The 15,385-nt window shown below is 32.8% G+C and overlaps 1 protein-coding gene across 3 annotated transcripts in view; it reads left to right on the top strand.

Moving 5' to 3' along the window:
* Positions 1–3,567: 3,567 nt before the first annotated feature.
* The window catches only part of LOC135123593 (polypeptide N-acetylgalactosaminyltransferase 5), a 66,777-nt gene continuing 54,959 nt past the window's right edge, over positions 3,568–15,385 (top strand). The window contains exons 1-3 of one of the 3 annotated variants that reach the window (XM_064048384.1): positions 3,568–4,272; positions 4,319–4,543; positions 13,954–14,120. In XM_064048384.1, the coding sequence (XP_063904454.1) occupies positions 4,058–4,272; positions 4,319–4,543; positions 13,954–14,120 (607 nt within the window). In that variant the 5' untranslated portion in view covers positions 3,568–4,057. The remainder of the gene's footprint in view (positions 4,273–4,318; positions 4,544–13,953; positions 14,121–15,385) is intronic. The other 2 variants (XM_064048383.1, XM_064048385.1) reach the window with 2 other exon arrangements.

Raw genomic sequence — 15,385 nt, 5'->3', positions numbered from 1 at the left:
TGAGTATCGTGTTATTCAAAGAATACAGTGTATATTAAGAAAAAAATAAAGCTAAAGATTAGGCCCCACCCACACCCGTCTCGATCTCAATTCTCAGTTGTGATCAATGTTTCATTCGCTGTCAGTTCGAGGGGCGCCACTTAATTGCAAGATCCATATTTGCCTACAAGAATTTTATGTTTGCTGTATGAATGTTTTAAGTTTCTTGTTCTGAAAAGAAGACTACGCATATTAAGAAAAAAGGTAAAATATAAGCCCCGCCCACCCGCCCTATCTTAATTGTGATGATTTTTTTTTAATCGTCAACCTTTATTATCTTCTACAAGAAATTACCATGTAATTCATATTTTTGAGTATCGTGTTATTCAAAGAATACTATGTACTGTTCCGGACACAAAATTTCAAACGATCAGCTTCTGTCATTTTAAAAACCATCATTGTAAATCACCCTTTATTGTCATTCTGACAAACGTTTGTAAATAAATTTCAAATTTTGGCAAATCTTCACGAAATTGGTATGTCGTATGACAGCCTTCAAATAAGACGTAAGGTTAGGTGTTCATAAAGCCACATTTACAATTTGATGTCAATGTAATGTGAAGTTGTTTGAAATTTTTTCTCCGGAATAGTACATATTAATGTCTTTGCCAATTCTATTGAAACACCACCTGTTGATTTTGCTTAAAATTTAGCAATTGGTAACAGCTTTCGGTTGATTGACAACGGCTTTAAGTTAGAAAATTATCTGAATATGAACGTTGCCAAATTTACGATTAACAAGTGGTGTTTCAATAGAAATGGCAAAGACTATATATTAAGAAAAAATTAAAACCAAAGATTAACCCTACCCACACCCGCTCTGATCTAAATAGTAATGAAGTTTTCAGTCGATGGCAAGACCTAGGGCCGGCGAAGCCTAATTGCAAAATCCGCATTTTCTTACAAAAATTTGCCATTTTTGTTTCAAAATGTGTAGACTTATTTTCACAACATGAAACATAAAACATCTTTAAAATGGAAAAATTGTATAAAGAAATATCGATTTTGCAATTTGGCTCCATGTTTTACGTTTCTTGTTGTGAAAAGATGCCTGCTGTGTATATAAAAAAAGGGCAAAATATAAGCCCCGCCCACCCACCCTATCTCAATTCTAATGATTTTTTTTATTCGTCGTAAACCGAGGGGCGGAGGTTTATTGTAAAATCTTTACTTTTATACCAGAAATTACCATGTGAAATTGTTATTAAGTAATCGTGTTATACAAAGAAAACTAAGACTTGGTTTATAGAAAGCAAAATTAAAGTTAATTCGTGATTAACTTTTAATTGAGTTCTGTTCATAGGCAACGTGTATGTTTTAACCAATCACGGGCTTTTCGTCATTTTAATACTGTGCTAAATTAATCGGGGATTAAATATTTAATTCGCTTTTCTATAAACCGGCCCTAGATGTATTAATTAAAAAAACAAAAATCCAAAAGAGAAGCCCCACCCATCCGTCCGATCTCAATCGTAATGAATTTTTCATTGGTTATCAGACCGAGGGGCGGAGTGTAATTGCAAAATTGATATTTCCCTATACAAATTTATCATTTTAAACACGTTTTAAGTGTCTTGTTGTGAGAAGATGACTACATAATATTAAGAAAAAAATGCAACCTGAGTAATGGAACTTCAGTTGTAACAGTGACAGCGATAGGGTAGGAATTTCAGCGCATTTTGTAGTTGTTGCCAACTTATATGTCAAATGTCAAGAAATCCCCGTCTCTCATCGGAACTACTATAGGAGCGCGTGCTTATTAACGCACCTGTACACTAAAAATATTTTTGAGGTAGGTACTAAAAAACAAAACAAAAAAATACGTAATATAACATAATAAATATACCTACTTTTGGCGCGATAGTGTATTTTTCACTTTACACCTAAGTACTGAAAGTTCAGTGAACTTTCATCATTTTTAACCACAGTAAAGTTGTGTAACAAAATTGAATTTATAATATAAACTGCCACGAGCAAAATTTCCAGTTCTCTCACTAAAGTTGGTTCTAGATATATGTGTATACATCGGTACAGTTAAAATTTAATCTTCATTTACTCGGTTAAACTGAGGAAAAAACTTTGAATTTTATACCTAGACGAGACGTATATGGTACTTTGGATTGACTGATTTTGAAAGGAACTGTTTTCTTTTAGAAAATCTGTCATTGCATTTTCATTAATAAGAATTTGACGTTTTCTGGAGATGGCAAATCTATCATTCGAAAGAATTATTGGTTGCCTACCTATTGGAATTGTAGCACAGCATAGATATCAATTGTTATCTATACTGTGATTGTAGTTTTGGTTGTGTCCTGAATTTTTTAGGCGTCGAGCTTCTCGTGAATAACCCTGTCTGTAATAGAGTCATTGTATATTGTATTGACAACCCCTCGGACAACCCTATCTCTAGTAAACCGCGTTCGTATCATGAAAAAAGTACATCTCTAAATAAGTCCCCTAGGAGGCCATGAAATCTAATTTTTAAAATAATGTTGATATTTGACACTTTATTGACAGATCAACAAGTGGTATTTCAATAGAAATGGCAAAGGCTATATGTGTTTTTTTGACATTTCTCATTTTTTCGCATCTAACTTTACAATCTTTTCTAAACACTTCTTTGTAGTCGAGTCAAATATTTTGGACGTCTTAATCTGAGAATTTTGTATTTGCGACATTTTTGAATCCTATTTGTGTTGTTTTTATTTTTAATTTTAGTATTTTGGACGCCTTGATATCTTCAGTATGACGTATTATAAAGTACTTAAACACAAATATGTGTAAAAAACCTGTACTTGAGTGGGTGGTTTGTGGATACAAATGTGTCAACGTCAAAATTTACACTTATGTGACTTTGCGTTCTCTAAAAACGAATATTATTAAAGTCGCGATCTTTTCTATAGAACCACTCCCTAGTGTAAATTTTCAAAATTTGTTTGGTGTAAGTGACCTTGACGGGTTTCTGGGGGAAAACATATGTGTCAAAAATTTGACAGGTTAGATGGCCCCATTGTCAATGTAGATATTTTATTTTAATAAATAGATGAACAGAACATACAGTCTGCACGGGATACAGTGCGGCATAGCGGAGGGCAACCGAAACATTCGTGTTGTAGTAGTTTCGATTGCCGTATCAACTACCGCTACCAACCGCGTTCGGCGTAAAGTACTAGATGACAGGGCTACCAACTTGACTTTTTATCGAGTGGTTCCGTAGAAATGACCGCTACTGTATATGTTAGACATGTAACACAGATTTTATTTCAATATGCACTTAGATGTGACTTTTTAAATATTAAATTTAATTCATAAATACGTAATTAAATGCTATGGTTGATAAAGTAAGTATATATTGTTTACGACGTATAACAATTTGTGTGAAAAGTCTATTCGAAATAGTTGACTTATGAATAGTGTGTCCATATTTTACTAAATTTATGTCATTTGTCTTATAAAAAAATTTAAACCATGTTTAGACGTGTTCACGATTTGGCAACACTGTCGCGAAAAAATCCCGGTGCACGTTGTTCTAAGGCTGTAACATGTCGACAAACAATTTAAAAGTAGGCGCTGAAGGAAACACTAACCGTGATTCCTTGATTATGCGAAGAAAGTGCTACTGCAGGTAGTACAGCAATCCCACACGTAAATGAGATTAGCGGGTTAATTTCCATTATTGTTGGTAAAGGTCAACAACAAGTTGGGGGATTAACATTCTAAGGTCACGTCACTTGTCACGCACGCGCAGTGCTGCCACCACCCGTTTTTGACAGCTGTCTACACGAATGTGCGACGTGTATGGCAGCAGGTGCGAAAAATGCTACAAGTATACGTCCCGACGCTTAGAAACCTCAATATTTCCGTTCCGTCGTAACTATGAGGCGGTCTGATCACTAAAGCTGACATTTTCCATTCAGAAACTCGCCGTATCTTGACATTAACCGTGCGCTTCCGCCGCGTTTTATCTGTGATAGTGTTGTTTTCATTGTGATGTGTAGTGTTAGTTGATTTCTCCAACATGTTCCACGGCAAACTGCGAATACACACGTGTCGGGTCATCCTCTTGACGTCGCTGGTCTGGTTCCTGGTGGACGTCGTCATCCTGTCCTTTTACTCCGAGTGCCTGGGGGGCTCCTGCAAGAAGCAGCCCCAGGCGGCGGCGTTGAACGCAATCGAGGACTACGACAACGACAACCTCCAGGTGGACGAGAACTTCGTCAGCAACGGGCACAGGTGGGCTGTCGGCGAACGAGGGTTTGTCTTGATCGGTCAGTTTTAGCAGTGGGGTGCAGTCGACGTACAAGCAGGCGGACCTGAAGAGGTGGCGGCCGGCGCCGACGGTCATACCGGTGCACGGGCTTCCAGGGGAGATGGGGAAGGCAGTGCATATTCCTCCTGAGAAGGATGCGCTGATGAAGGAGAAGTTCAAACTTAATCAGTTTAATTTGTTGGCTAGTGATATGATTTCGCTCAATCGGTCACTGGCTGATGTGAGGCTCGAAGGGTGAGTTCTGTTGTGTAGATATTGTGACCCCCTTTAATTAAAATCAGAATGTAGAACCAGTTTTTTAAACCTTGATTTTTATCTCGATGTATCAATAGATGGGACTCTGTGGTTTTCCCAAGTGACAGCTTTTAACGCAGTGATATTCAGTTCTAAAGGAGAGATAGCTTTTGAAATTAAGACTCAATTTAGAAAATATTCGTTTTCCAGCACTTAAGTCATAATAGTAGTACATATTTTATTTCCAGAGGAGTAATGTTGTCTTGTCGTTTTACAGCTTCAAGTAAACTAAATTGCCATCTTAAAATTTCAACATAAAATTATATTTGAAATGTGCTATATACCACGCCCCTATTTTAAATTTTATTGATACAGCTGAAGAAATAACAATAAAAAAACAATAATATTTTCTACAGTCAAATTCAATAATTTGTTCGTAAGTTTATTTATTCCCTTTGGGGAGTTGATGACGTCATCCCAAATTATTTTTAAGATTGTATTAAAAAAGTACTTCAAATAATGAGTTGTTGGTGCTTGATAATATGGTTTTATTTTTATTTTCAAACGTAAACTAGAAACATGTTGTAATAGGGTTTACTACTAAACCTGTGATTTATGAATCTGTCTTTGTTTTTTACTCTAAACTTGCTAAAAAAGACTTTACCAGGAAGAGTAAGTAGATGTGTGTACGCAAATAACTGTGCTAATAATTTCACCAACGGCTGTTTTGACACAAAAATTAAATTAATATTTACAATCTTTAAAAAATGTATAGGGTGTCATTAAAATCATTACGTAATTAATTTATCAAATCATAGCATATTTAAAATAATTTTTTTAAACGTCACACAATACTGTACTAAAAATACTAAAAAATAAGACAGCTACAGGTCTGTTTTTTATTCGAAGAAAAAATAAATTTAAAAAATATTTTTTTTATGAGAAGTTTTCAGATTAGAGTTAGCCCTGGAAATATTTGAGGTTTTTAAAGGTTATCCATGACTTTTACAGTTCAATCAAAGACATGACAAATATTTCCACGCGAACTCTAATCTGAAAACTTTTTGATACCCTTTATAAAGAAGCATGCTATACCTATGTTTCAAATGAGCTTTTCCTTTATAAAATTATGTGATGACGTCATCAATATTTTTGTTGATTTTATCAATAAAATAAATTGACTCATTCATAATTTTTTTGAGCCAGGCTGTATACGCAATTCCAAAAAATATGAATGGAATGATAAATCACAAGCATATTATCGTCATATTTTGCACATTCTTGATAGAATTTATTCGGCAAAATTTTGAGATGACGTCATCAATTTTTGAGGGGGATAAACGAATATATTTTGGTTAAAAACTCTAGAACGTCTACAGATTGATCTACAAAAATACTACTTCCCATCTAATATCCGTTCGCAAAACTCCCGCACTGTCAGTGTCAGATTTGGAAAAAATGACCTGAGTGTACTCAGTGGGGAGATGCGAAAAACCTGTACAATATGTTGCAAAATTGCAATCTAGTGACAAACTAGTAACTAAAAATAACTTGTCAAATAAAAATGTCAAAAGCACATTAATTGAAGATTTTTATCAATTCAAGTAAAGAAAGAGTATGACACACGAACGACAACGAAAGCTTTTTTTGAATAATATATATTTTTGACCTTACTGTCCACTTCTACGCTTCTGGTGCTACAATTTGTTTGAATTACTGACAAGTTCTTTAAACACATTGAACATTTCAGCAACTCAAAAAGGTAAAATAGTTAATAAACATTTGATTTTTCATTCATTAATTTTGAAAATTTGAAATTCAAGGCGGTAATCATATAAACTAAAAAATCTTTTAGGGGATTATTTCTCATACCAACAGAATGTCATTCTGACAGTGCGGGAGTTTTGCGAACGGATATTAGAATATGTATTTAGAATTGACAGTATTGAACTCTTTGAGAAAAATCAATCGGACGTAATTCATGTACAGGTGTGAGACGATAGGGAAATAAATGAAAATATTTTCTTAGAATCGTATTACAGGCACCAACAGACAAACTAAGTTATTGTGATAAATAACGGAAAAATTTATAATTCCAAGGCCTGCTCCAAATATATTTTTTATTGAATACCCGTTAGTATTGTCAACATGTGTGGGTATTCAAGATATGCTAGTAACATTTATTTGCATTATACATTAATACAAAATATATAAAATATCGAGTGAATCAGTAGACAAGCGTCTTAATTTAGACCGGCTTTCCGTAAAAAAAATTGCATTTGACATCGGTGTATAAATATTAATAAGGCTGTATCTAAATGAACACCGTTAAAAAGCAAACTTAGATGGAACTGGTTTGTCTGTGCAAGCGTTTGAATAATATCAAAGTCGACACAAAATGCCATCGAGTTTTGCTGACAAGGTTACCATCTTCAGGACGTTTAAAGATATAGATGTTTTATTTCTGATTGAAATTTTTACAAGTGATTCGTAATTTTCTAGAGGTTAGAAAAATGTTTCAAAGAACCCAGCAACGAGCTTTCCAAGACAACGTATAAATCAGAGCACGGAAAAGTCAGGTTTTTATGATAGCGGTCGTAAAAATCGCAATCAAAAATGTATCGGACAAACAAGAAGGTCAGTTATCTAAAGGGTCAAAGAGTAAGTAAGAGGAAATTGTTATCAATTTTTCTTTTGCCTAGGATTGTTTTAAGTGTCAGGATGAGTAACACAGTACTGTCTAGATTTGACTCAAATGTTTCGTTTCAATGAAGTGAGTACAAACTTAGAACTTATGATGAAAATTTTATTTTTAAGATGATTTAGTTTAGTGCTTTTTTTAGTCTAGTTTAAAAAAAAAAAAAAAAATTGTCATGGTAAATCGCTAATGAAAACGTATCCTTTCGTCGCATCTAAAAATTTCTACTCCCATATTGGAATTACTTGTAAAATTGTTTCAAAAAAATTAATTGAGATTACTCGATTGATTAAACAACAATAAGTTATCATTCATTAATATTGTTGTTACACATCCAACTTGATTGAGGAAAATTCGCTTCAGCGATTTGCATAGCGTTTCTCTTTATCTGTAGTTTAATAATCCATACCTATTTTTATTTTAACTTGTAGAGGTTATCACAAAAAGATAAAAGTCGCGGAATGAAATTTTATCATTTTTCCAAGAAGCTGGATTTGTCGGACTGTGCTTCAGGGGCGAGGGAAGTTCTGCCTAAATAATTTTGGACTAGTCAGAATTTTATTTTATTCGTTTTTTTGTTCCACAGCCTTGTGTATACATATTTTATAAGTTGTTAAAAAATGCCACGCCAAATTGATAAATTTATTGTTGTTCTGTAAACGACAATCAAAATTAATGTTTTAAAGAGTTTTCATACCAGTAATAACTGTTGTTTCGGTATTTACCAATATATTTATGGCTCATTAAAACCCAACTACTAGACAGTTTCCTTACATTGTTTACAAATTGACATAATTTACTGTTGTTTTTGCGTTATCTTGATATCATGTTTAATATGTTTTTGTCTTTTCATCGTCGTCTGGACATATATTTTTTGTACGTTTTATATGTGGGATATTCTGAGTTTTTATTTAGCGTTTTTTCTCTTGTAAATGTACAGGAGGTTTGTTATTTCAGAATTATATCACTAATGTTACAACATCGAACCGTAACGGATACCTCGGTCACAGTTTTCGCCGATATTAAATCTTATTTTAGATTTTCCGTATAAACACCCTGCATACTAAGGCTAAACTTTGTTAAATTACTTTATTAAATTCAGTAATAAAATATATATAATTTCAGAAAAAATGCATGGGGTGTTCCATTTAAAAAAGCTAAATGGTATCATGGACTCCTTAAAATCAAAAAAACTGTGTGTATGACCAGTTGAAATTAATTTTAGATTATTGAGTTCAAAAAGCTGTACAATTTTAGTGCTGTTTGCACTTGATCGTAAAAGTTCAGTTTAAATGCTATTGTTTCAACTTCAGTTTGGAATAATTATTCAAGTGAGCTCTGTGATTATGCAAAAATTAATCATAAAACTCGTGAACAATGGGAAATAAATCACAATTAGCGTAGCTTGTCAGTGTTTACATTGTTTTAATTTTGCAAAACTGAAAAGCTGTATAATTTCAGGACTAATGTTGGAAAAACTAAAAAAAAAATATGTTTCAAATGTGTATGTTGCGGTGTAATTAACATAAAACACACATAATATACTTTTTTTTGCAATCGTTCTGTAATGAACACTTTACTTTAATAATTTTCAACCTGGAAGGTATCATTTTACCGCCGAATATTTTTTAATAGAGTCCGTTCGACCAGTGGCCACTTTCCTGTTTTCTTGGTGTTTCATGACTCCTAGAGTACGAAAAAATAGATCTCCCAAAGTTTGTCTAATTATCCCTGTTCACGCTTTGATGACGTTACTTCACAATTATGTATAGTAACTGTTATCGGAACTTTATAAAATAACATACTCCTGTACGTGTGGTTTATAAATCCGCCCTGAGTTTTTCCAAATCTAAATTGAATAACAAACTTGTCATTGACTGGTTTAATCTATGTTTTTATGACTTTTGGGATTTATCATAAGACAAATAAAATTTTCCAAAATCAAATTTTATAGTTTTTCGAAAAAGCAGGATTTGTTGGACTGTACTTCAGGGATGAGAAACGTTTTAGAATTCCTTAAATTAATACATGAAGTAGTTTTTTTTATCGATTGAATAAAAAGCTACTTATTTCTTTTCCCGAACTCCTGGAAATAAGTATTATTGAATTGTTACATTTGTTTCTACTAAAAAGTGGATGACGTCTCTTATTAAAAACTCATTCGAAACATACGCACCACTATTTTTATTTGAACCTATAGTAGTTGTATTTAAAAAATAATAATTTTATAACTTCTCTTAGAAACTGGATTTGTTTGATTGTGCGAGAGAAGTTCTGCTTAATGATAATAAATTTTATTTTTTACTTTCTGAGCGTAAGCTAAGAAGTATTGTAATCGAGTTCATTGGATGGCTGGCTACTTTTATGTTTTCTCGAGATTTCATGAACCCTAGAGTAAGAAAAAATAGGTCTCCCGTTTCTGTCTGTCCGCCGACTGTTCTAATTTTTATTAAACAGATAATCTCCGAAAATATTGGACCGATTGTTGTCAAATTTTATATACGTACGTAAATTTGGCTAGTCATCCCCACCAACACTAAGATGACGTCATCTCCAAAATTTACATTAGTAAATTTCAAATTTTTTGGAGAAAAAATCAAAAGTGCGTAACAACATTTTGCAATTTAACTTTGAAACTACAAAACCGAATGGTCTGAAATCTTGCAAGCGTTTTAAAGTTATTGTAAATATGGTAAATCTAATCAAAATTTTTGGTTTATGCCCCCCTAAAAACTGATGACGTCATTTTATAATTTTGCCGAATAAATGTTCTCTAAATTTCATAGAATTACATACTGCATGTGTGATTTATGAATCCGTGTCGAGATTCTACTCTTGATATCCAGATTTTTAGGTAAAAAAATCTAAATTGTACAACAACATTTTACAATTTAACTTCGAAATTGCAAAATCGAATGCTCTGAAATCTTGCAAACGTGTTAAAGTGATAGCAGTCATGATAAATCGTTAAATAAAATTTATTCGTTTATGGCCTTCCCAAAAAATTTGTCGAAAGTTGTTTCAACCGAACCTCCCTCGCTCCTGAAGTAGAATGAAACATAAAAAATAGACACCCAATCAGATTTAGGAATTTCATTCGTTACTATGGAAATTTGCAATTTACCACCTTTTAAATTTAACAAGTTTTTACAAGATTAATAGAAGCAAAGTCAGTCTTATGTTAGTAGGTACTAGCCCCGCCCACCCGCCCCCTATTTTCTCAAAGGATATGTAATTTGCCAAAATAAATCTTATCTCTTATTAATGAATCAATCAATTGATTTTATTGAATAAATCCAGAATTGCAAAAATGAATACTTTGAAATCTTGCAGATGTTTTAAAGTTATTGTAAGCATGTAACCAAAATATCTATTGCTCCCAAGAAATTGATGACGTCATCTCAAAATTTTGCCAAATAAATTCTACCCAAAATGTGCAAAATATGATTAGTTTTTACTTGTGATTTATCATTGCATTTATATGTTTTAGATTTCCTATATTTCTTAGAGGATACGATATGTCATTTGCCAAAATTAGTCTTATTTTAGCAAGGACTAGCCCCGCCCACCCACCCCCTATTTTTTGAGAGGATTATGTCATTTGCCAAAATCAATCTTATTTTAGCAAATATTAGCATTTTGGCAAATTGCATATCCTCTGAGAAAATAGGAGGCGGGTGGGCGGTGCTAGTACTTTTAATAAGATAAAACTGGTCTTGGCAAATGCCATATCCTCACGAAAATAGAGGGCGGGTGGGCGGGGCCAGTCCTTGCTCAGATAAGACTAATTTTGGCAAAAGACATATCCTGTGAGAAAAAAGGGGGCAAATCTAAAAAACATGAATGCAATGCTCAAAACTCATGATATTTTGCACGTCATCAATTTCTTGGGGGAATAAACAGATATATTTGTTTACATGCTTACAATAATTCTGAAACATCTGCAAGATTTCAAAGTATTCATTTTTGCAATTATTATTGATTTATTCAATAAAATATTTGATTAATTCATTAATTTTTTTGAGTCACGCTGTATAAGCAAATCTAAAAAATTGAATGCATTGATAAATTAAGAATAGAATCATCATATTTTGCACATTTAAGATAGAATTTATTCAGCAATATTTTGAGGTGACATGAATTTTTTAGGGGGGATGAGCAAATACATTTTGATCAACAATTTACCATGCTTATGATAATTTTAAAAGATTTCCAAAATTTCAAAGCATTCGGTTTTGCAGTTCCTGACTAAATCAATAAAATAAACAAACCCGTTCAATAATTTTTTTGAGCCACCTGTATTTAAAAATCCAAAAAATATGAGTGGAAAGATAAATCACAGGTACAGACTCATATTTTGTACATTTTAGATTTTATTCAGCAAAATTTTGGGATGACGTCATCGATTTTTTGGAGGGGATAAATAAATATATTTTGGTTAAAAATTTATCGTTGTTTCATAATTTTGATTTTTTTTTCAAAAATCTGGACGTTTAGTATGTACAATTTTGAAGTGACGTCATCACATTATTGGTGGGGATGATTAGACAAATTTTGGTTAGCGTTTTACCATCTACATGATATTTCTAATATAAATACAAAATTTGACAACAATCGGCCCAGTAATGTCGGAGATTATCAGTCTAATAAAAATCCGTGGCGGCAGACAGACGAACGGATAGACAGACGGACAGACAGACGGACGGACAGACAGACGGACGGACAGACAGACGGACGGACAGACAGACGGAAACGGGAGACCTATTTCTTCGCACTGTAGGGGTCATAAAGGGTCGAGAAAACGTAAAAGTAGAGTCGGTCGACCGACGCTTGGGAAGTATGTAAAAATGATCTTACAATTCCACCGAATTTCTTAAAATTACATAAAATAACATGCTCCTGCATGTGTGATGTATGAATCCGTGTCGAATTTTATCCTTGGCATACAGATTTTTCGAAAAAAAAAAATCAAAATTGTGTATCAATATTTTACAATTTAATTTTTAAATTGCAAAACCAAATGCTGGGTAATCTTGCAAATATTTTTAGATTATTGGAAGCATGGTAAATGGTTAATCAAAATTTGTCCGTCATCTTACAATGTTGCCGAATTTCTCAAATTTATGAGTGTTTTTGAGGTAAAAACTGAAAAAAGTTGAGGACACAAGATCAATCAAATTTCGTTTTCTTTTAACCCCTGTTGTTTGTAACCTGAACGTGCTAATAGTTGCATTCTTTTGTAAATAAAAACATAAACAGTCGAAGTTGAACATATAGTGAGAAATTGAGAATCTCAACATTTTTTCCCTTTGGTTATCTGCTTTAAATATGTTTTATATGTATAGTACACACTTGTGCGGAATGTAATGTATAGTGTTATGTAAGTTGAAGACAGTGGTGAAAACTGCGTTACGAATAATACAGATATTTAGTTTTAAGATACGTGATGAAAAATTTCACGAAAATGCTAAAAGAAGACGACAACTATTCACGAACATACCTACAATAAAAGATGTCTTAAAAATTCCGAAAGAACTGAATTTTGACACAACCACTTCCCCTTATTTTTTGTCAGAAACTGGGGTGTTAAGTTGTCAATAATTCACCAAAGACATTTTGCGTTTTAGTGGAACTTCTCAGCTTATTAGTAATAGTTTATGGGTGTTAATTCAGAATTAGGGTGCCGTAAATTATAAGCACGTAAACCGTTACGTGCATAGTTCGTAAACTGTAGTAAAAGCGTCAGATGTCATTAAACGGTCGCCGTATTCAGGATTTACCTCTATCGATAACTTAACTAATATTGTACACCGTAATACAGTTAGATTCATGTCAGCAATTTGAAGCTACATGAAAATGAACTTAATTATAATCTTTTCAGTTCTTGTTATTGCAGTATTATTTCGCTTGAGAAATGTATACAGTTTTTATCTTTATTCATGAAAGCGTTGCAGTCGCAATTTTAAAAGTTAACATAACATTTTTTATTATCCTGGAAACAATTTAATTCAAGTGAAAACATTATAAAAGATGGTGACCCTCCGCACAACAAGAAACCTATCGGCTTTATTAATGCAATACGTATTTATTTTTGTGTAGCCTTAATGAACTTAACCACAACGCGGCAAACCGGAATAAATGCATTCATTCCGTGAACAAAACGGTGAAATTATGCATCAGACAACGTTTGTTACTCGTGTTTGAGTTAACTTTGATTCGAAAACATGTGTTACTTATTTTTAACTGTTACAATGATGGGCAGCATGTCAAGTACATGTATTTTTAAAATTTAAAAAGGAATCCAACCGAACGTAAATAGGTACTGCCTTACAAATGGAAGTGCCGTTTGCTAACCTTACGCATTTCCAACGTAATGAGGTCGTTGGAATTTCATTCACATACATATAAATAACACGGTAACGCTACAATGTTTTTTATCAAGACAGAAAATTACATTTTTTTTTTTAATTTTCTTTCAAGTTAACCTTAACACGATATCTCTCTTTCGTAAACTATTCGCACTGTTCCCATGTCCCAACTGGAACACCGCCAAGGACACGGCAAAAGACAATAAAAGATGTGCAACTTCGGTCGGAAATTGCAATTTCTTCTGTCGGCCTTGAGATAATAGGGACTTTCGCTTTCCTCCGTGCAACCGGTTATTATTTGCAATTTAATTGTTTCTCAAGTTGATCGAGGACTCTTGTTGCAGGTGTAAAGATAAGAAATATCCGAAGCTGCTTCCGACGACGTCAATTGTTATTGTTTTCCATAACGAAGCGTGGACGACACTCCTGAGGACCGTTTGGAGCGTCATCAACAGATCTCCGCGGCCTTTACTCAAAGAAATTATTTTAGTGGATGATGCCAGCGAGAGAGGTAATTTTCCGGCAGTCGTGTAGAGGGGTTCGAAATTTTTTTGCGGACCCCGAAACGTTTCATTTACATGTTTGGTGGTCTTGGACTGTTTTTTTTATTGATTCACCCAACATAACAGGTTTTTATTCGGGAAAAGGACAAAGATTTTTTAAAAAATGTAAATATATACGTAAACAATTTTAACACGTCCATAAAACATATGTTTGTGTGTAGGTTATGTTGCGTGGGCATTTTTTTTTAATGTACAGAGAGTTCTGACAAAATATTTTTTTTTTGCATATTTGATGGAAACATTCCCTTTACTATGTACAAACTAATAAAGTAATGTGCAACTTTACTTATTACTAGTTATCAACACAGTACATAAATTCAATCACATGACATTTGGCAACCACAAACATTCATTCATAATCGCGATTTATGTTGGTAAATAAGTACTTCAAAGTGCAGTTGGTTAAATTATAAGCATTCGATTCGACCCCTGGTCATTTCAAATGCTTTGTTTTATTGATCAAATCAAAAATAGATAACCACATTTTCTCGAAAATGTAAGAATACAGTAATGCCGCGCTTGCTTATATTAAAAAAAAAATTGATCGAAAGTTATTTCTACAGCACTTCCCTCGCGTTTGAAGTGCAACCTATCAAATCCCGCGTCTTTGAAAAGTTATAAAAATTGTTTGCGATTTTTGTTTTTGGAAACCTCTATAAAGTAAATTACGTTGCTTTTTTGACTAGAATTTTTCTGTTTTTAATTTTTTTTTGTTTCTCCAATTTTTCGAATTTTTAAGTTTAATAAGCTTTTCAGTTTTTCTGTTTTCCAATTTTTGAATTTTTTAATTTTTAGATTTTACAACTTTTCAATTTTAGTTTCTCGAGTTTTCAGTTTTTAATTTTGCAATTTTTTATTTGAAATTTTTCGTTACGGTTTTTTATTTTATTTATTTTTAGAAATTTGCGATTGTGTAATATTCCAATTTTATAATTATGTATTTATTTTTTTAGATTTTAATTTTTTTGTTTTTTCAATTTTACGATATGCTTGGAGTTTTCATTCAAAAATTTTTCACTTTCGATTTTCCAACTTTTGGATATTTAAATTTTTAGATTTTTCAATTTTTCATTTCTTGGGTTATTCGATCTTTCAATGTTCCGATTTTAAAATTTCTTGTTTTTTCAATTTTAATTTTTCAGGTTTTCGTTTCTTCGGTTTTTCAATTCTCGTTTCAGTTTTTCATTTTTCTGTTTCTCAGTTTTTAGATTTT

Source organism: Zophobas morio, unplaced genomic scaffold, assembly GCF_036711695.1.
Source record: "Zophobas morio isolate AGI-343-1 ecotype UQ-CSIRO unplaced genomic scaffold, CSIRO_AGI_Zmor_V1 ptg000006l, whole genome shotgun sequence".
Classification (NCBI taxonomy): Eukaryota; Metazoa; Arthropoda; class Insecta; order Coleoptera; family Tenebrionidae; genus Zophobas; species Zophobas morio.
The sequence above is the reverse complement of the archived record's forward strand: the minus strand, read 5'-3'. Positions and strand labels throughout refer to the sequence as shown.